Source organism: Gigantopelta aegis, chromosome 4 (genome assembly GCF_016097555.1).
Source record: "Gigantopelta aegis isolate Gae_Host chromosome 4, Gae_host_genome, whole genome shotgun sequence".
NCBI classification, from domain to species: Eukaryota; Metazoa; Mollusca; class Gastropoda; order Neomphalida; family Peltospiridae; genus Gigantopelta; species Gigantopelta aegis.
In genome coordinates this window covers 101,137,492-101,158,461 of record NC_054702.1, presented here as the reverse complement: position 1 = coordinate 101,158,461, position 20,970 = coordinate 101,137,492, and the positions used below count along the sequence as shown (strand labels likewise).

At 33.6% G+C, this 20,970-nt stretch overlaps 2 protein-coding genes across 3 annotated transcripts in view; one reads left to right on the top strand and one right to left on the bottom strand.

Moving 5' to 3' along the window:
• The window catches only part of LOC121371598 (tetratricopeptide repeat protein 7B-like), a 31,036-nt gene extending 22,713 nt beyond the window's left edge, over window positions 1-8,323 (bottom strand). For both annotated transcript variants that reach the window (XM_041497607.1, XM_041497608.1), the window contains exons 1-5: window positions 8,194-8,323; window positions 3,355-3,503; window positions 2,145-2,307; window positions 1,254-1,500; window positions 321-399 (exon numbers count right to left, since the gene is read on the bottom strand). In XM_041497607.1, the coding sequence (XP_041353541.1) occupies window positions 321-399; window positions 1,254-1,500; window positions 2,145-2,307; window positions 3,355-3,503; window positions 8,194-8,314 (759 nt within the window). In that variant the 5' untranslated portion in view covers window positions 8,315-8,323. The remainder of the gene's footprint in view (window positions 1-320; window positions 400-1,253; window positions 1,501-2,144; window positions 2,308-3,354; window positions 3,504-8,193) is intronic.
• Window positions 8,324-8,525: 202 nt separating this feature from the next.
• LOC121371597 (ubiquitin-40S ribosomal protein S27a) lies at window positions 8,526-20,856 on the top strand. Its single transcript, XM_041497606.1, has 5 exons — window positions 8,526-8,564; window positions 10,453-10,508; window positions 14,116-14,170; window positions 15,165-15,382; window positions 20,676-20,856. Exons 2-5 carry the CDS (start codon window positions 10,461-10,463, stop codon window positions 20,826-20,828), a joined length of 474 nt encoding a protein of 157 aa, XP_041353540.1. The 5' UTR covers window positions 8,526-8,564; window positions 10,453-10,460; the 3' UTR covers window positions 20,829-20,856.
• The last annotated feature ends 114 nt before the right edge of the window (window positions 20,857-20,970 follow it).

Here is a 20,970-nt window from a genome sequence, read left to right as displayed (position 1 = left end):
ATAGCTAAACACTTTTTACACCGAGTCGAACTCAGAAGGGTCGAATACACTGCAACACTCAACCCAAAAATGAAGGCCCGAGTTACACTTACACAATGTTCACCGAATGGTTGGGTCAACACTTTCTCAAGCACCGACGAGGTTCAAGCCAACAGGTTTCAACTGTATTTAACACTTTTACTATTTATTAAATTTCATGACTTGTGAGAGACCTTTATAAAAGATGAAGCTGACTTGAGCTTTTTTTAAATTTCTGATAGCGACTGTATATATGTTGATCATCAAAACTACAAGGTAAGAATGAGAAAGTTAATACATACCAATCTCACTCCTTGAGTAAATCTAGTTTCAACAGCTCGGAGTAATTCCCTGAATCTCCAAATACCTTTTTCCAATTCACTAAGGAAAAGACAAAATATGTTATTAGATTAAAATTAAGTAATCATTCCATGAACAGCTCTAATATGACAATTTACAAGATATTTTATGAATGCATCAAATAATAAAATGGATACTATTTCATCACAAAATTTTGAAATCCTTACTGGTTAACAACTTTAATAAACATAAAACATTTTACTTTCAGTATAATTTTACTATAAATGTAGAAACAATTGTGTGCACATATTGATTTAGTTTTAGGAATAGTATTTAAAAAATATAAGATCTAGAGAATTGTTTTATTGCATACACATAAAATATTTCTTATCTCTAAAATGCATATAATATTATTTTAAAAATGCCTTTCTACTCTTTCTTAAACATTAAAAAATGTATTAATTAATTTACAAAAAAAATACACATTTTTAAAAACAATTGTTCAGAGATAAATAACATAATTAGCAGCTATGATGTGTCAAATAAAAGGTAACAGTAACATAGAATGTGGAACTGGCCTTAGTGGTGTCATGGTTAAGTAAGTGTGTGTGTGTGCATGTGTGCGTGTGTGCATGTGTGTGTGTATATGTCTGCGTGTGTGTGTGTATGTGTACGTGCCCAGGGCAGCGTGCTTGACCCTTAATTGGATATAAACACAAAATAAGTTGAAATGAATGAATGAATGAATGAATGAATGAAGACTGTGGAAAACTGATAACAGAGGGTTTGTCACAACTCAACGGTAGCTGGTCAGGTCACTGATGCTAGACATTACAGGGGAATACGTTTTAATGGATTAAAAACTGATATTATTATGATAATTTATATAATAAAGATATAACATGGCTAAACATGTAACAACATTTAACACACACCCTTTTTTAATATACATGATAGGCGACTCTTGTATGGCTTGTTCCAAGATAATTCCAATGTCGGTATTTGAGTTTAGCTGACACTGACTTCCAGCCAGTGTTCCTCCGTGGTAGGTCTTCTCTCTCTCTTGCAGATGAATGATGGCCAAATCTCCAGCTTTTTCAAAACACGAAGTAATTTGCATTTCATGTTCAATAGCCTTGAATTTGCTGGTGGTTGTTGGAGGGGTGTGTTCAAGACATAAACCTGTAATTAAAAAGCGGTGAAAAAAACTTGTTCTGTTTGACAACACCACTGAAGCAGCACATTGATTAATATTTGTCAAAACATTTGCAATAGGATTAACTAATGAATTTATTTATTGTTTAAATTATTATTATTATTATAAGTATAATAATAATACCTATTACAAACTTGATTTGTTTATATTAATTGTGTCCTTGAAATTTAATAATTATTCTACTGGTGGTTAACTTTTATATAGTGATGTCCATTACTATCAAGCCATTTGTCACAGCTGAAAATAATATTTACACACTCCCACTGTTATTTACTTTGATAGTAATGTGATAAACTTTTTTTTTAAATGGCATTTTGTATGACCTCACCAAATATGATCATATTTGAAGCTTGCTGATATTTCATGACTAGACGTAACCAGCATTTACCAAAGGAAACTTTAGATGGGGTTTGGTGGCTTTTACCCCACAAAATGATGTAGTCAACTGGACCAGAGTGGTAAAAGATCCTTGCAAAGACAGTCGGCAGTATTCAAATGAGAAGAATGGATCAGAAAGTTTGGAAACAGTTAAAATGGCCTGCATATTATATTATGGATTTACTTCTCATTTAAAATCATGCAAACCCCAATTCCCAAACTGTCACATTACCTTTAATGGCATACGACTCGGCCACAATGTGCAGCATACGACTGGATGCATTCTCAACATCAGTTTTTTCCAGGGGAGTCTCATTTAAAATCTGCAAGGCTTGTCCATACTGTCCTTTGCAATAATGTATCTTAGCCAGCAACAGCTGTGCTTGTAATCCTACCTGTAATTGCAATGTGTAATATAGGTTTAATGCTAAACAACAGATTTTCCGACAATGTAATATACTGCTTACCCATATCTATAGCCCATCTCATAAGGAATATCTTCTTTCATATTATGGAATTTACTACAAGTTATTTATTTGTGAGTTGATTTTTTCTTTTTTTTAATTTGCACACAAAAATAGTAAAAAAATACTTTTACTTTTCTTCTTACATCAAACCAAACTGAAATTATTTGCAAAAAGCATTTTTGTAGGATGGGATGGACTATAGATCTCTATTGACAAATCCCAATCTGATTAAAATTAGCTCTACTGGTCTCACCAGTAGATCTAACAGCATTGCATGGAACCCAATGTCCAGGTGACATTTCATCTATAAATAACAATTTAAATATCGACCAATTACACTTCGCCATTTATAGCATTATTCGGGAGCATACAAATTCTAAAAATATCAGACGAGACTTATTTTTGCAATAAGCAAACTTGTTGGTCTATTTCAACATTGAAAAAACAGCGGGAAAAGTCCAGTAATAAACTCTGGATTGTATACTAGTATAAACAGATTTTATGGCTATACCATCATGGGTTTTTTTTTTCCGTCTTGAAACAAATTTTATATAAAATTTTATATTGAAATTAGTTTCTGGCATACTTCGTAATTCTTCCGAATCATTTCGTATACCCTCGGCATTATCCCGAATGTTTTCAAATTCTTTTCAAATCACTAGCATGATTTTGCAAGTAAGGTTTTGATTGGTCGAATGAAAGGTCAACTGGACATGAGCTCCAACGGGCTGCTGTTAGATTCACATGTAATAGTGGAGCTAATTTTAATTAGATTGGACAAATCCATAATTTAAAGACAACATGTACTGTGGGTTTTATCCACTTGATTTCAGTGTATATGCTTGTTTTTCACATTTTTGGATATATTTCACAACCTGTACATTCAAGAACTGTTTTTAACTTTTAAAACTAGAACAATACAAAATTCACAACAGTAATGTCTCGTCACTTAACTAAAACAAGTCAAAGAAGTACCCGTGTTTCTTTGTGGCCAACTGCATGGAAAAGCTTCTCTGCTTCATCAAGATCTCTTTTAGCTTTAATAATATTCTTCTCTGTAGGCGGATTATCCGTCAAATATTCTTCTAACTTCGACTCAGCAACAATAAAATTAACCAGGACAGCTGTCAGCAAAAAAAAAAAAAAAAAAAGTAAAAGTAAATTTTAATTTTTAAAAATTATTTAGATTTTTAGACAGTAGCAATTTATTACAAACATGGTAAATGTATTTTTAGATATGTTTATGGTTATGTACATGATATTAATAAAATGAGAAAATAAAGGCACAAAGTACATGTAACAAAGTATAATATTTTAACATTCAATGAAATCATATTTTATACTTAAAGAATGTGTATAATATTAAATTAAATAGTTGACAGAATTGACTTCCAAACCAACCATGGAGCAATGGTTATATTCCAGGGTAGCATATACTTCAAATATTTTTATTTTCCATGACTTTTAAGCACTATTTTGGTTCATTTTCCATGACTTTTTCACATTTTTCCAGGAGTCTGAATACTTTACCTGGAAAGAAATTTTTGTTTAACGACACCCCAGTACACGAACCTCAAAATATTTTTACCTTAATGCCACTGAAATGTTAAACTTAACTTGACTGATACAACTTGAAATGCATCTCAGCAACATCTTTACCAGCTGTTAATAGCATACAAGATCTCAAAGTGCTCAGAACAGACAAAAAACCAGCTGTGTCCAAATTAATGAGAGCTAAAAGTCTGAGAGAATAATAATCCATCAAAGTACTTTTGCATGACACTTGCTGCACAGAAAAATAGCAGACATGAGCTTGTTTTGTTGGACGGTGCTGGTTACAGCTATCTACTGAATTATTTATCTTTCACAGTAGTTTCAAACTCACAAACGTCAGAAACAAGACTGCTTACAGCTACATAATTTATTCAACCAACCACAAGCTGTGTTCATTTGTGTATATATTTTAACAGCTGACCAATGGCAGTCGACCTCTTATAATTACCGTAGCGTGAAGGATATAGTTTGGAACCAGATGTTAAATACGATTATTTATAAATATATTTTCAAATTCATTTTATTATTAAATGAAAAAAAGTAATAATAAATAAAATAATAAAATTCCAGCACTTTCCAGGAGGTTAATTAATTTTTCCAGGGGTTTTAAGCACTTTCCAGGATGAAAATAAAATTTAAGCACTTTCCAGGATGTGTGCGAACCCTGTATTCCTATACAGAAGTTAAAACATCTTGTACAGTCTTTGTCAGGTTGTACATGAATTTATTTTCAATGAAAACAAAAATGTGTGTAGTTAAATAATTAATTACAGGAATGACTCCAAACTGGTTAGAAACATAGTTACTATGTAAAATATACCAAATAAAAACATGAGCAATTATCCAGTTTTGTACAACTACTGTAGATCCTGAAATTAATGCAAGTAACATGATCAGACTAAAATGTGACATAAAATAAATGCGAGTGGCCTCCCTATGAAATATTATTTTCCTAATAACATACGTCTATGTACTTTTAGGTTAAATCTGAGTTAAAGGTGTCTTCAATGACATCAACTCACTAACCTGTCAGTGTACATATCACTTAAAATGTTTAGTCCCTAGTGTTTTGGTGAGATCAACTCAAAGCATATTTTTGCAGCAATCATTTACCTAACATATATAGTACCTAAATCTGGCTAAACATTAGCATAGGCTACATATACCATTACAACTGTATGGTCTTCCTAATGAATGCAAAATTGCAGTGAACTTAAACAGAAAAAGGAAAGAAATGGTCGACCTCACGATTAGCATGCTAAAACCCTTTCACACGTGATGAATAGTGTCTGATTTTAGTGGACTATTGGGCAGTTAGTCTGTCTTGCCTACATTGAATTGTGCTCCAGTTGTTTTACAAATGCATGACAATCTTTGTTTGTCTTAATAGTGTGTAACACATAGCTTGCTGGACTATTGCTGGACAAAACTTACAAATAAATGTGTTATATTATTAATGTAAATAACACACTCTCTCATTTTTCACATTAATATTATGATTGCATTAATTTCAGGATCTACAGTATTTAAAGGAACTGCGCAGTTTCGTGGTATAATACTCTTGTGCACTATAAGCTCATGCAATAAATCATATGGCAAAACAACTGGTATGTGGTCCTGTCTATTTATCACCATCCATTCAACACAAGTATGCTTTATGAGAAATATTTGTAGATTTAAATTAATGGCAACACACCCACAGACAAAACCCAGAATGTGTGATATTTCTGTCTTTTCAAAGTTCTAAACAAAGCTGTTGTAGGAGTCAATATGAATAGAGCAAGGACTGTAAATCATAAAATATTAGCAATCTTAAAATTTAGTGAAATACAAATACGTGTGAAATGATATATTAGCAACATAAAATTTTAGCAAGGTCGGCATTATTGAACACTGAAAAAAAAAAAGCTTACGTTTTAGGATGAGCGGATATGTTGACATTGTACAGCTTACAAAAATTGCAGTAATATGCATGCTAACTATTGTTATCATCAATAGCATGCAACCATTGTTGCAAGTTCAATCAATCACTAACAAAACAATAGCAAATCTTTTTTTAAAGACAGTCTTTTAAAGGTCTCTTTAAATTTAGTGTCATGACATATTAACATTTTGTATGGCCTAGCTAAATTTGCTAATATTTAATGCTCCTTAACATTTTCCTGGGCTGGCTATATCCTAATATTTTCAATTGCCCGCCGGGCACACTTGCCCACAAAACAATTAACTCGTCCCAAAACGTAAGAAGTTTAAATCAAAATTTAATCTGTATGTATCAAACAATTTTACATCATACAAAGTACTTGTAAGCCCTGTATTACTAAATATGTTTATTTCCCTTAAAGGGACAGTCAACTCAAACAAGAGCCTTATGTGTTGGAAAGATGCATACCCAAACCGCAAACACATACTGACACTTCAACAAATAAAAAAACTCATAACTTTAGAGTTTAATAAAAAAAACAGGATTATTCCTGTTAACTGGGGGCAGCCATTTTTATGGCGTCCGGTGCTATAGCTTGGGGCGAAGTGACGTCAGCTCTGACCAACTCCTGTATGCACAGTGTAAACAAATGCTCCGCTTTCATCAACCTGACTTGTCAAACAACATAAATGACTTGATAGTATAATAAACTATTTAACTAAATATATTTCAATTTGTACCAATAGAAAACAAATGCTCCGCTTTCATCAACCTGACTTGTCAAACAACATAAATGACTTGATAGTATAATAAACTATTTAACTAAATATATTTCAATTTGTACCAATAGAACAAAATGGAGTTATAGTATTTTTTTCTTTTTAAAAATCCAAAGAAAAAATGCATATTATTAGGCTTTTTGGTAAGGTACGTTGGAGAAAAAAAGACCACTCACGATACCCAAGTGATAATTTTCTTTTCTTTAAGACTACATAATTGGTCAGTTTTGTAATTTTAGATGGGAAAGTACTTAATCAAGGGTTTTACAGAATTATTTATAGTAATAAAGCAGGACGGCTGATAATGTCCATTATGATTTTAGGGTTGTCCATGTGGTTATCACATAATACCCTGTGATCTTAACAAAAGAGGCACATATTTTTAGTGTGTCTAGACACACTGACTGGAGACCGTCTAATATATACACCTGCCAATTAGAAAACACATTAAGAAAATACTCTGATTATTATTTCAGTACATGGGTTAATTTATGGACAAAACATAATACACTTATTTTGACACTTTGACAATGGTGGTTTATTTTGTATTGAAAAATAATATATACTTATTGCTAGCTTACTGGGATGGATATTAATACAGAATATTGCAATGCATCCGCAAAAAATCAGGTACGTTTTGTTTCTTCAGTTCTAAGACTAATTCCTGACGTGACATGTTAAGTATTACTTAGCCACTGGCTCGCCAGAGGGCATATTCACTGAGATGGTACAAAATGGCTGCGCCCGTTATATATAATAGTTGTCACATTTAACCGTTTTATTAATTAACAATATGATTATACTTGTTGATATTACCAGTAAGCAATAATGTGCATTATATATCATTGAATATGCATACCAGTCCAAAAGCCTTGCAGGAGCGTCCCTTTAATTTGTGAATGTAAAAAAATATATAAAAAATTGCTATAGGAAAGCAGGAAAATTTTTAATGAGTTTATGATTTTTTGTTTAAACTTAATGATTAATAATTTCACAGTAAATAACATTTATTTTGGGGGGTTTTCATGTGGGGTTTTTTAATTTTTTGTGGGGGGTTTTATGGGGGTTTTGGGGGTGTCATAATGGACAAGTGTACCAAAGAGATAATTTGTTTTTAAATATTAAATAATAAAAAAAAGTATACACCTTTATTTTTCAGGATGAATTTTACTTACATGTAGAATGCAGGTCATTGCATTTCAGAACATTTAATTTTCAAAATCGTTGCTAGTAAATTGTTTTAATTACTGATCCCATCATTGTCATACCCATGGCTAGTGGATTTTATAAAAATTCTAGAAGCCCTGCAGAAAAGTTATAATAAGGGTGAATAAACTTACGGGGCGGGGGTGAAACGGGAATGAGAGCGAAACGCCATGGGGCAAAGAGGAATAAGGGCGAACACGCTTACTCTGACGGAGTTTGAGGTATCGATGTTATTTGTTGTTTGGGGAGTGGGATTGGGGAGTGGGATTGGGGGTGGGGGGCAAAATTTGTGGGTTATGAATACTGCTTTTAAAGCATATTTAATTATTATTATTATATTCTATGAATAACCTAAATCGGGTGATTTTTGCACAAGCTGTTTGGCTAATTCCACTGCTCTCTTCCAGTTGGCATCGACTCTATGCTTTTCAATTTCTGATTCAAGTCGAGTTATTTTCAGTTTTGACGCCATAACACCGGAAATCCATCGTCTGCATACTTAATCTCAAACCTTATTAAAAATCCTAATTATAATTATTATGGTAAATATATTTATAACATATGCATATTCTCATATTAAAATTTAACTATGTTTAAATTATGTTTTTATACTTAAAATAAGATTATTACTTTACACAAATAAAATTCGGTATTAGAGGCTAATAAAGCCCATGGCAAGCCACGTGCAGACCTTTTATCCTCTTCCGCCTTGATAGAGGCAGGTGCGTGTAAAATACAAATATTTGTATTCTGTTATTTTAGTCCTTGTGAACAAAAATAATTTCACTGGAACATAAAATATACCATTTTTCAGTAATCACATTAAAATAAATAAATAAATACTGTCAAAAGTATGAAAATCTACGGTTGTATATGATGGCAATAGTGGGAAATGTAGTGCAATCCATCCTTTTATCGTTGTAAATAATAATCGGATTGAAGGTTTAGTTGAATGAATAAATGAATGGGAAAAATATCCGCCCGGTCCCCCCCCCCTCCCCTAACCCCTAACCCCTAACCCCTAACCCTAACCCCTAACCCTAACTAAAAATAATAATGGAGGTGACCGGGCGGATATTATACCCACACAAATTAAAAGTTCCAAATCGTCAATAGTGGTAATGTCTACGAGGTCCTTCGCGCCAAAGCTGCCATCTCTGTCATAAATTCTGAAGTGTAGCCCAGTAGAGCATTGAATCCTCAAGCAGGAAGCAGTATATTCCAAACATTGACGAAATTTGCCAAACTTTTGATGTGTCGACCTCATTTGGACTTGAATCTGGAAAGAGTACCGTATTTTCCCCCACTATTGGGGTATTGAATTAACCATATGAACTGGGTATTGCATTAAACACTACAAACGATGTAGTGCTAGGCCTGGATTCGAACTCCAGACCATCGGGACTATAGCCGACCACTGTATCCACTCGACCATGCAGTGGATCAACAAGTGAAACTGCATTTTAATACTTATAAATCTCATAGGGTGTATTTTGACGGAATGAACCGAACGTGTACGGAATAAAACGAAGATTTAGTCCCATGATGCCTCATTCTGTCTTCTGTGCTATATTTCTTCCAAAAGCACCATCAAAAGCACCCGTGTGGAAGAAATTTTATACAGAATAGTCAAAATGTCTAATTTTTCAAAGGCAAAACATAGCGATACTGGATTACGAAATATAAACTTCATGTTGGTTTTACAGAACAAATTGTTTTAAAATATATTGTATATAACTATCGCTAACCCTAACCCTAACCTTAAACTAATTCCAAGAAATATTTCTTTAAAATAGAGGGGGGGAAAATACGGTACTTTTGCCTTGAATCTACTATGGAAATAATAGATAAATAAAAATAATGAATAATGAAAAAAAGCCTCATGTGTTTTTAAAATTGTTCGGACGCAAATCTATAACTTTCATTCTCTTGGCCTTAATGAACTGTTCTTTATTTGGGTGGTATTTGTTTTATTCTGTGACTTGAATGTAACAGAACAGTAGTACAAGGTTCGCACACACTTGAAAAGGCCCTAAATTTGAAGGGTTGACCTAAAAACTCCCCATTTTGATGATCTAGCCCTAAAAGGCCCTATATTTTATGGGCAAGTTCACAAAAGACCCTAAATTGGGCTCATAAGCCCTGAAATCGACAGACATTTTTCTTCTTCCAGAAACCAGACCTTGCTTTTTAAGGTGCGTGGGTGCGATTGTACTCGTATGGCGCACGAAATTTTAGGTATAATATCTGCCCGGTCCCCCCTTTATTATTTTTAGTTATGGTTAGGGTTACGGGAAGGGGGACCGGGCGGATATTTTCCCCATATGCAGTTATGTACTTCTGGTTATTCCTAATATGTAACTGTAAGAGTTGTCCTTCCTGAATAGTGCAAATACATCACAACTGATTCAGATGATAAAGCCAATTCAAGGTCCATAAATATAATGTGATTAACAGTTTATTCCAACTCCTCCCTACAATTTTTTGTTGTTTTGTTTTTGTTCTATAAAATGTTTAGATTTCATAATAATATCTATCTGTGATCTTTTTCAGATGGTTTTCTGAATGATGTGATATAACAACTTTGATTACACTTGTTTTATTTTCCAGGTATCACAATGCAGATATTTGTGAAGACCCTCACGGGCAAGACCATCACACTTGAGGTAGGGTGTGTGATAAAAAGTTCTACTGAAATTATACTGAGCTAATTCAATACCGCATTTTATTGTGTATTATGCATACCTTTTTTTCTTTCTTTCTTTTTTTTGTGGAAAAATACAGATTAAAAATGGGGATGTACTTTATACATAACATTAGAAAACAGTCCAGCGAACACCCATGATATCTGCACCAAACCATCCTTAACTTTTGCACTAGTACATGTATTTCAGTGGGGGAACTTTTCTTTAGGCATTAGAACAGTCCAGCGAACACCCATGATATCTGCACCAAACCATCCTTAACTTTTGCACTAGTACATGTATTTCAGTGGGGGAACTTTTCTTTAGGCAAGGTTTTTCTTTTAAAAACTACATATTGGTTTGGGGTTTTTCATTCCTGATCGTTTTTATGTGCACCTTTTTTTCCCCCACCCTTGAAATGGACTGGTTTTATGGATGTCAGAATGAATGAATGAATGAATGTTTAACGACACCCCAGCACAAAAAATACATCAGCTATTGTGTGTCAAACTATAGTAAATGCAAAAATAATGTGATGATCAACATAAAGTTAAAAATTCAGCAGTTAAAGAACTGTGTAAAAAAAAATACAAATATCGGAGATCAAATTAAAATTTAGAATAAAAGTCAGCATCACGTAAAAATTGTCATAAAAGTTCTGGATGGAATCATGTCACATTTTGTTGTCCATATATATATTTTCTAGTTTCTTTAAGATGTCTCTCTACGGAAATGTGATGTACAGTCAAAATTTCATTTACTGATTTACTCTGTTAATATAAATACTATAAAAGAAATACAAGCATTTCACAATTTTTTTTTTTTTTAAATTGTCTATAATTTTTGAAGTTATGTTGTTTTTCCAAAAACTAAAATACAAATAGTGTTTTTATGCTACTTTTTGACATGAAATAACACAGAAAAAGGCAATAACTTTTATGGTTTTTAAAATGTATGTATTAATCTGTAACAAAAATAAGTGAAATGGGTTTAGTACAGTATTTTTATACAGGTTTGCCAATTGACAAAATCAAAATGTGACCGAAAAAGTTCAAGGCATGTTATATTAGAAATAATATGATTTGAACAATGAATTTAACACAGCTGGTCCCGTGTACACCCAATTCATATGCCAAACTTCATACTTTTTAACTTATAGATTTTTCCACTCCCAATTTTTGACAGCAGGACTAGAAAAGAAGAAAAAAAATCTAAATGCACCAGGTGCATGCTGAAAAAAAAAGTTACATGCACCATTAAAATTCTGCATGCACCAAAAATAAGGTAAATCCTGTTAACAATGAGGAAAATACTATTTTAATTACCTTGATTACAGTGTTGATTTTTTTTTTTATACGAAGCTATTCGGAATTATTCGGCAATACCTATATTTATTTGTTAACAGTACCGGAACGTTATACAACTGCGTTTATTACTGATTCTTGGTCAAATTTGATAATTTCACCCAACGTAAACACCTTAAAGAAATCTATAATAGGCCTATTACAAAAACGTACGAATATTTGTGTTTTGTATTAAGCAAGTTGTCAACTTTTTTAACATAATAATATACAACGTAAACACCTTAAAGAAATCTATAATAGGCCTATTACAAAAACGTACTAATATTTGTGTTTTGTATTAAGCAAGTTGTCAACTTTTTTAACTCGATAATATCTGTTGGTATAATATAAATTAGCCTACGGAATTCGACGAGAAGTTGCGATTGAAATAATCACTGGCTGACTTCGAGTCAACTACGCGAGTAACGCACCTGCACATTCGCAATCATCTGATCAAGTGTCCATATCTGAGGTAGAAAATGTTCAAGGCAGTTACGGTACTTTGTATTGATCACAGATCTGGCGGAGTTCAATTTGTCAGTGATGACAACAACTGTGTTATGCGCGTGGATACCCCAAAGTCGGTCTAGACCACCTTCCCTAATAACCGTTCACGGATATAACCGAAATATTGCCGGCAATTTTTGCAAATATATTTCGAGGAAATGACCGAAAGGGCGCCATTGTTGTAAGTAGGATTATGGGATACAAAATGGATGTGCCCATAAGATAAAAGTTATTGTTTTCATGTGGTGAACAGATTACGAAATGCATACGCAAAATTCAACAACTTGAGTCTGAATCTGCTAGACAACAGGATACTAGTATACGCAATACACAGTACTTGAAAAATATTAGCATGCACCGCGTGCACCCAGTTTTAAAAGTTACATGCACACGCAAAAATTAGCATGCACCGGTGCATGTACTAACACTGCATTTCGAGCCCTGGACAGTCATTTTCAAGTAGCTGTAACTTTACTCAGATTTGAAAAGATATTATATAACTTGATGTACATAAATTAAAATGCATTAACATTACTATATTTTATTTTGTGACACCATAAAATTGGTGTCAAAACATTTTTTGTGCCTTTTTATCGATATAATTTCTATTTTCACAGGTAAATATATCACTTTATAAATAAATATATAATATAAAACAGTCAAATTAGTTTTTTGCATTTAAACAGTTGATTTGAAAAGTAGTCCGGTACATACAGAATTAAAAATGTATTATTATGTTTGCCAATTTTGTTTCTTAATGCATCTGTTTGTATAAGAGAGATTTTTCGCACAATTTCAAATATGCTTCCGGACATAGAACGGACCACATTCTACCATTTGATGTTGTCGTCTCAGTTTCACTTTCAAACACAAACACTGATGACAGTTTCAATTTCTTCAATTCTTGGCCACTTAAGTGTTTAATTTATACCACATTTTTAAAGAAATTTGACCTCTGCTTCACCATTGTTTTTGCAATTGAATACTTCCCCAATGAAATAGTCATTGTCACAGTACACTGCAACATACTGACCCTGCTTAGTCACAGATAAGACCAGTGTGTTACTGTTAGCAGGGGTCTAGTGTATGTCACACTGTAAAAATTGTTAAACGATTCTTCATCATGGTGTTGGGACTTTTCTTTCTTGCAGTTTCTTTGGGTTTTCCTTTTTTTTACATCTTTGTTAAATAAACTTTGAGTTAAATTGGCACCAGACATGTAAACTGCACTTGTGTTCAGGAATCGGATTGGTGGAAACCTGAAATCTTGCACATTAGGCATGAGAACCAAATGTAATGTTCTGTATTTTTGTTTTCATTTATTTATTACTATGGTAATTTAATAAGTACAGTCACTTGCACGGCGCAAGTACTAGCCTTCATTTAAGCAATTGGCAAATTGGCTCTGCTTCTGTTGCATTGTTTCTAAAGGTCTTTTAATAGGCTGAGCATTTTAACAATGATTGTTTATAATAATCAGAAGTAATGTTTAAACTGAATATCCCAGTTGGTCTGTTGATGTAGACTGATCATAAGTATACATTTTAAGCACTGGCTAGACCCCTTAGTTGATCACCAGTTTATTATTTCAAAATTGAAAATGTTCCCTTGAGAAAACTGAGATCATAACACATTGCCATATTTCCGTAACATTTAATTCCATCTGAAAAGTCTTCCCCCTTGTCATTCTGCTGCTATTGAGATAGATGTCACAAAGTTAATTTATATTTTATTTTCAGGTCGAACCAAGTGATACAATTGAAAATGTGAAAGCTAAAATTCAAGACAAAGAAGGTAATTGTCTGATTATTAAAAACAATAGAATAAAGTAGTTATGTAATTAGTGGTTTGTAGAAGAGCGTATTGAATATACTTGTGCAGGCCTTCATCTAGCTAGCAAAGTGGCTATGCTCAGTTTGCCTATTTAACAGCAGTAGGCAGTCACTCTTTGTAATATCGTACAATACATGTCAAGACACCAACTTGTTTAGTGTTATAACATACACCCGAACTCTTGTTTTATGAATCTATTTGAAAAAACATTGATCATAGCGATGTTTGGTAAATTCACTTTTCTTATAGATGTACACATAAACCGAAGACAATTCATTTTAGTGCTTTATTGCTGCTGATGTATGACGGAGTTTAAAATTTGGTTTGCTTTAACTTTGTAAGAGTGAATATTTTATGTATAGTAACTTCAATTTTGAGGTTTTGAGACAAGCAATTGCTTTCGCTCACATGTGTTTACGCAAAATGATTTTTATGTGGATGAAACACTGCTTGCCTCATCACATGCTAAAATCACAAACTTATTCTCAAAATTACTGTGAATTTGAAACGGATAGCAATTGGTCTCCTACATACTTTCAACAGAGTATTGTAGTTTGTGTGGCCAGTGGTCTAATGATATAATATAGTGCTTACATTGTTCGTGCTGTGATTCTGTTAGATGTATCTGTCTCCAGTACTTGTGTGCGTCTCGTGTCGGTGATGGTTCGCTGCAAAAGACCCAAGGCTCATGCTCTGTCTTCCAACCTCCGCACACATGATCTATTCCAGTCAATCACTGGGCTCCATTTTCCCCGCCAAGCTTCTCTGTGGTCAAGTCCTCACAGATCACCACCTACATCGGTAGACTTGCAGCGGACCACCACACAGTGTTTCCAAGCTAGCGTCTCCATTCAGTGGTAGACTGGTTGCGGGTCACCACATTTTATTGCTCACCAATGATTTTCAAACCATAAGCACTGCATTTTTACCATAAATGTCCATTGTGTGTTTTCAGGAATCCCACCAGATCAACAAAGATTGATCTTTGCTGGTAAGCAGCTGGAGGATGGACGGACACTGTCCGATTACAACATCCAGAAAGAGTCGACCTTACATCTGGTACTGAGACTCCGAGGAGGGGCCAAGAAACGTAAGAAGAAGAATTACACAACACCAAAGAAGAACAAGCACAAGAAGAAGAAGGTCAAGCTTGCTGTCCTTAAATACTACAAGGTGAGATTTGTTGTCCGTTATGTAGGAACAGCTACTAATGCGCTATGCCATTGATACAGTGTTTAAAACAGTTTTGGTGTTTATCACCGCATGAACATCAAAAATATAACGTTCAATTCTTAAATGAAATAAACAAAGTAAATGTTCTGCTTTTTATCTTGCTTTATGAAATGTGATACAAAAGAGAGATATTTTGTCCGGTAGGGTTGTTTTGCCTTTCGGTTACAGTTCATAATAAAGTGGAGGGGAGGGGAATTATTAACAGTGGCTGGTTAATAAGACTGGCTTACCTCTCATGGAAAAAAGGTTTAGTTTAGTAACTTTCATTTAAAAAGCATGTGCTTGTTTTAAAATAATGTTTTTACAATTGGTGAGTTAATAAAAACAAACAACCAAAAAAACTAATATTGTTTTAGTTCCAAATAAAAGTATAGAGGTGATAGAGTAAATATTGTTTTCTTAATATGCATGACCAATAAAACAAAGAGGTAACTGGTACAATTACATTCACATAAGATTATTAAGACATTTTGCAACTCCACCCCCATTCAAAGACTACTATTGGGAATAAAACATTAACTTTTTTTTAAAATTATGGTTATTTCCTAATCTCACATTACACTGAAACCCACTGTTAGTTTTTTATATTATTATTATTGATATGTTGCAATGATGTAATTACTTAGGACACCATATGAAAGACATGATTTGACTTTGTATTATTTCTGAGCAACACATTTCACGTTACATAATTTTATTAAAGTTGCACAAGTTAAAATGTTAATTTTATTTTATCACTTTTTTTTCTTCTCTTTTTTCTTTTTTTATCACTTTTTCTTTTCTTTTCTAATTCACTGATGTGCATTGACACATACATACAATCTTGTTGTGGATCGGGGCTTGTAAATTTGGTCTTCTAAACAGTTGGACTCGAAACATTTTGTAAATTGTTGATTAGCAACATTTGCTATCAGTTTGAAAATTGATTAGCAACTAGTTACTGAATTGTGTAGTGATCTTTGAAACTTGCGTAGCAAATCTCATTCCAATACTGAACAAAATGTTAGTGGGACTGTAAATATGTTTTAGGTTTCTTCATTAATGAGCCTTTGATAAAAAAAATTGAACCTTCTGGTAACTAACAAAACAACTTGCCGACAAGTTGCCATTTTAAAAATATGGAAAATGTGTAGGTGGATAAAAATGCTTTTGTGAGATATTTATTCAAAGGACTATTTTTATATTTAAAATTACATTACTTTAACAAAATTGATTTTAATTATGGTTTACGTCAAAATGCCATGTTGCATTAAAATCCACTGTTTGTTGGCTTTTTAAATCATAATTACGTTGCAATGATGTATTTACTTAGGACACCATATGAAGTACATGATTTGAATTATGTATTATTTCTGAGCAACAGAATTTATATTACATGTATTTGGTACAACTTTCACATCTTATCCACTCTAGACTTATTAAATCATACTTATGTTGCAATACTTACAGCACCATATGGAAGTGGTAATTTGATTTTTGTATTATTCACATTACATACTTTTATTAAAGTAACACATGTTAAAATGTTGGGGTTTTTTTTGGTGGGGTTTTGATTTAATTTATAGATGCACATGTGCATTCACACATGCATACAATCTTGATGGGGGAGGAGGTGGATTGGTAATTGTGTCTTGTTAACCGTTACTGTAAATATGTTTAGGTTTCTTCATTAATGAGCCTTTGCCAACAAGTTCATGTTTTAAAAATGTGGGAAGTTGTGTGTGGATGAAACTGCTTTTGTCAGATATACAAAAAGAATTTTAATAATATTTTAAATTACATTAGTTTAAACATAATTGATTGTAATTATGTTTTACCTCAAAATGTCATGTTGCATTAAAATCCACTATTTCTTGGCTTTTTAAATCATAATTATGTTGCAATGATGTATTTACTTAGGACACCATATGAAGTACATGATTTTACTTATGTATTGTCTCTGAGCAACATATTTTATATTGCATATATTTGGAGCAACTTGCACATCTTAAAGCCGCACACCCTAGTTCCATCCAGCGAAAATAAATTATAATTTGGTTAATCTACAAACCTGTAACACGCTTAGATCACGTTTTTATCAAATGGAGTGAAAAAGCAGGTTTTATATCGATAAATACCATGGGAATCCCCATGTCCCAGTTGCTTGAAATAATTTTGAAAGTTAGTATTCTGATGTCACCGGTAGATGTCGCTCGAAGCACAACAATGCCTACGTCACGACAAATTTCACAGACTTTGGGGTGCGTTCGTTTCACGTCTCCTGGACATGTTCCAACTGTTCTGTCCTGGTTGTATCCCTAGAGGCACTGATTTTCCGGAATCGTGGAAATACCTACCTGAAACGGAATTCCCGATTTTTTTCCAAAAAATTATTTAACTTTAAATAGCGCATTTGATTAATTAAAAATTATTTTTCGAACTAGAAACTATGGACACCGACAGTCTGCCTGTGCAACGCTACGACACTAGTACCTTTGTATGTTACGCCAAATGTAGAGTATCTAGACGTTTTTTACCAGTCGTGTTTTCTTCGCTTATTCCCGGCGATTTAACGGGGAAAACCGAACATTGTGAGCTAAAATTGTCCGATATTTACTCAAGTGAAAGATATGTTATGTTTGCTTATTAATTTTTAACATTTGCGGCATTGCCATATTTCCGATCTCACAAAGGAATGCATAATTGCATATTGTTGTCAGGCTTTGTTCAAAAATAAATTATACAAGGGAAGTGGTTTATGTGTGATCGTTTGTAATTATTTTCCCGATCATATCGTAAAGAAAACCGAAAATGTCCGAAGTCTGTGTCGTGGCGTATTCATGTTTAAATTTAAACCAAAAATAAATACAAACTACTGACATGTTTTACCTCATTGCATATTTATTTTACACCAGCAATTAATTGCGGTGTGTGTGTGTGTGTGTGAAACAAAAACAGAATTTATTTAATACTGAAACGGAAAAAACCGGAATTTGTAACATTATGAAACGGAAAAGGGAAAAATCTGAAACAGAAAATCAGTGCCTCTATATCCCCTCTCCAGATATCGTAAGACTTAGCAAAATTATTTGTTTTAAGGGTTAGTAACATTTTGTATTGAAACACTTACTTGTCTGAACTTTATTGTTACTGAAAATGTTCACGAACTGTGAAGAAAAATCTCACAAATGAACAACAACAAATCAGATGTTGATTGCGCGAACCGTGCACGAGAAAACAAACCGAACCAAAATGATAACGGTCACGTGGTATACCAACATCTGTGACGTTTACACAGGAAGATTCCCTCTAAAAATAGATTGGACCTCGCTTGCTTAACGGTTTTTTCTCGACAGCACGTCTTGTGAAAAAACGCAAAAAATGCATTTCGTGGTTTTACAAACATCAGGATTACCAAAAAGCACTTCAGGTGAATGGAAATGTGTATTCTAAATAATAAAATGCAAGTAAAGTGCAATTTTATTTGTGAAAAATGGGGTTTAATAGCGAAAAACAACGCCGTAATGGTTAACAAATAACCGTAACTAGGGTGTGTCCCTTTAACCATCTAAGTTTTATAATTCACATTTTCGTGTGTTAATTGGACTAAACCTTGCAGGGTTTTCATTAGTCGGTAGGTGGATACTGCTGCATCCCCTGCCACTAATGTTTACAGTTTCGCCCTCACTGTGCTCATTAGATATAGCTGCTTGCTTTCTAGTCTACTACTATTAAAGATAATGAACAAACCCGACTTGTATCAGAACTAAAATAAACAGGTTAATAAAATTAATGTTTTGTTGCAAATCCTCTACATAATTATATTGGGGGGGATATATAGTTCTTATTAATCCCCTACTGGTCCAACTGGAGGGGACTATAGATTTCGTCTTCATTCTGCTGTCTGTCCGATGTCGTGGCGGGACGTAGCTCAGTGGTAAAGAGCTCGCTTGATGCATGGTCGATTTAGGATTCGATCTCTGTCGGTGGACCCGTTGGGCTATTTCTCATTCCAACCAGTGTACCACGACTGGTATATCAAAGGCTTTGGTATGTGCTATCCTGTGGGATGGTGCATATAAAAGATCAGTTGCTACAACTGGAAAAATGTAGGGGGTTTCCGCTCTTAAGACTGTCAAAATTACCAAATGTTTGACATCCAATAGCTGATTAATAAATTGATGTGCTCTAGTTGTGTTATTAAACAAAACAAACAAACTGTCTGTCGTGTTTTTGCAAAGCTTCAAGATATTCAGCTGAAATTTTGTGAATTGCTTTATCATGTAAAAGTTAATTCCATAGTTATTACCCATTTTTGGCAGAATTATGGCCTTTGAATTTAGGATATATCCAAAAAAATTGGGCTCAGTAGGTGACATGCATTGCTTTAGAATGTGGTTTATACAAATAATACCAAAATAATAATAATTGTGTTAAAAATGATTCGTCTTCTATGTTCTCCCAATCTGGTCATTTTAGATCGGAGTGTATTCTGTTGCAATGATGTATTTACTTAGGACACCATATGAAGTACATGATTTGAATTATGTATTATTTCTGAGCAACAGAAGTGGAAGTCACCTGCAGGTCCAACTGGAGGAGACTAGGTTTTTGTCAGTCGAAAACTTTTCTGGATGTTTTGTTGTTGTGTTGGGGTTTTTTACAAAGCTTCAAGATATTGAAATGAAATTTTGTGTCTGGTTTTAAAAAGTATTGTTACAGATCATGGCGATTTACCTATTTTTGACAGAGTTATGGCCCTTGAACATAGAAGATAACATTTGTTTTCAGGACTTTTTTCGCCATGCCAGTAGATATTAAGATAGAATTTTGTGAATAGCTTTATTATATACTGTTACAGATCAAGTTTGAATTCCAGTTATTTACACATGACAATTGAATATAGGATATATTAAAATTTGTTGGGCTCTGTAGGGGGATGTGTATTGCTTTAGAATGTGGTCTGTACAGATAATACCAAATTAATTTATTGTGTTGGAAACGATTAGTCAACTATGGCCTCCCAATCAGGTCATTTTAGATCGGAGTGTATTCTGTTGCAATGATGTATTTACTTAGGACACCATATGAAGTACATGATTTGAATTATGTATTATTTCTGAGCAACAGAATTTCTTTTTCAATAGATGTGTTCACATTCACAAGGGTATACACACACACACACACACACACACACACACACACACACACACACACACAGTGACATTCATGAATGTTTTTACTCTTGTTTCAGGTTGATGAAAATGGAAAGATCACTCGTCTGCGTAGAGAGTGCCCCAATGAAGAATGTGGAGCTGGTGTTTTCATGGCATCTCACTTTGATAGGCAGTACTGTGGGAAATGCTGTTTGACATACGTTTTCAATAAGCCTGAAGACAAAGCATAGACTGTATCATTAAAGCTCCATGTTCTAATCTGAGTGTGTTTTCTTTTGTTATTCTTAGTAATTAGGGGGGTGACGTAGCCCAGTGAATAAGTGCCCACTCGATGCGTGGTCGGTCTGGGGTCGATTCCCATCGGTGGGTCCA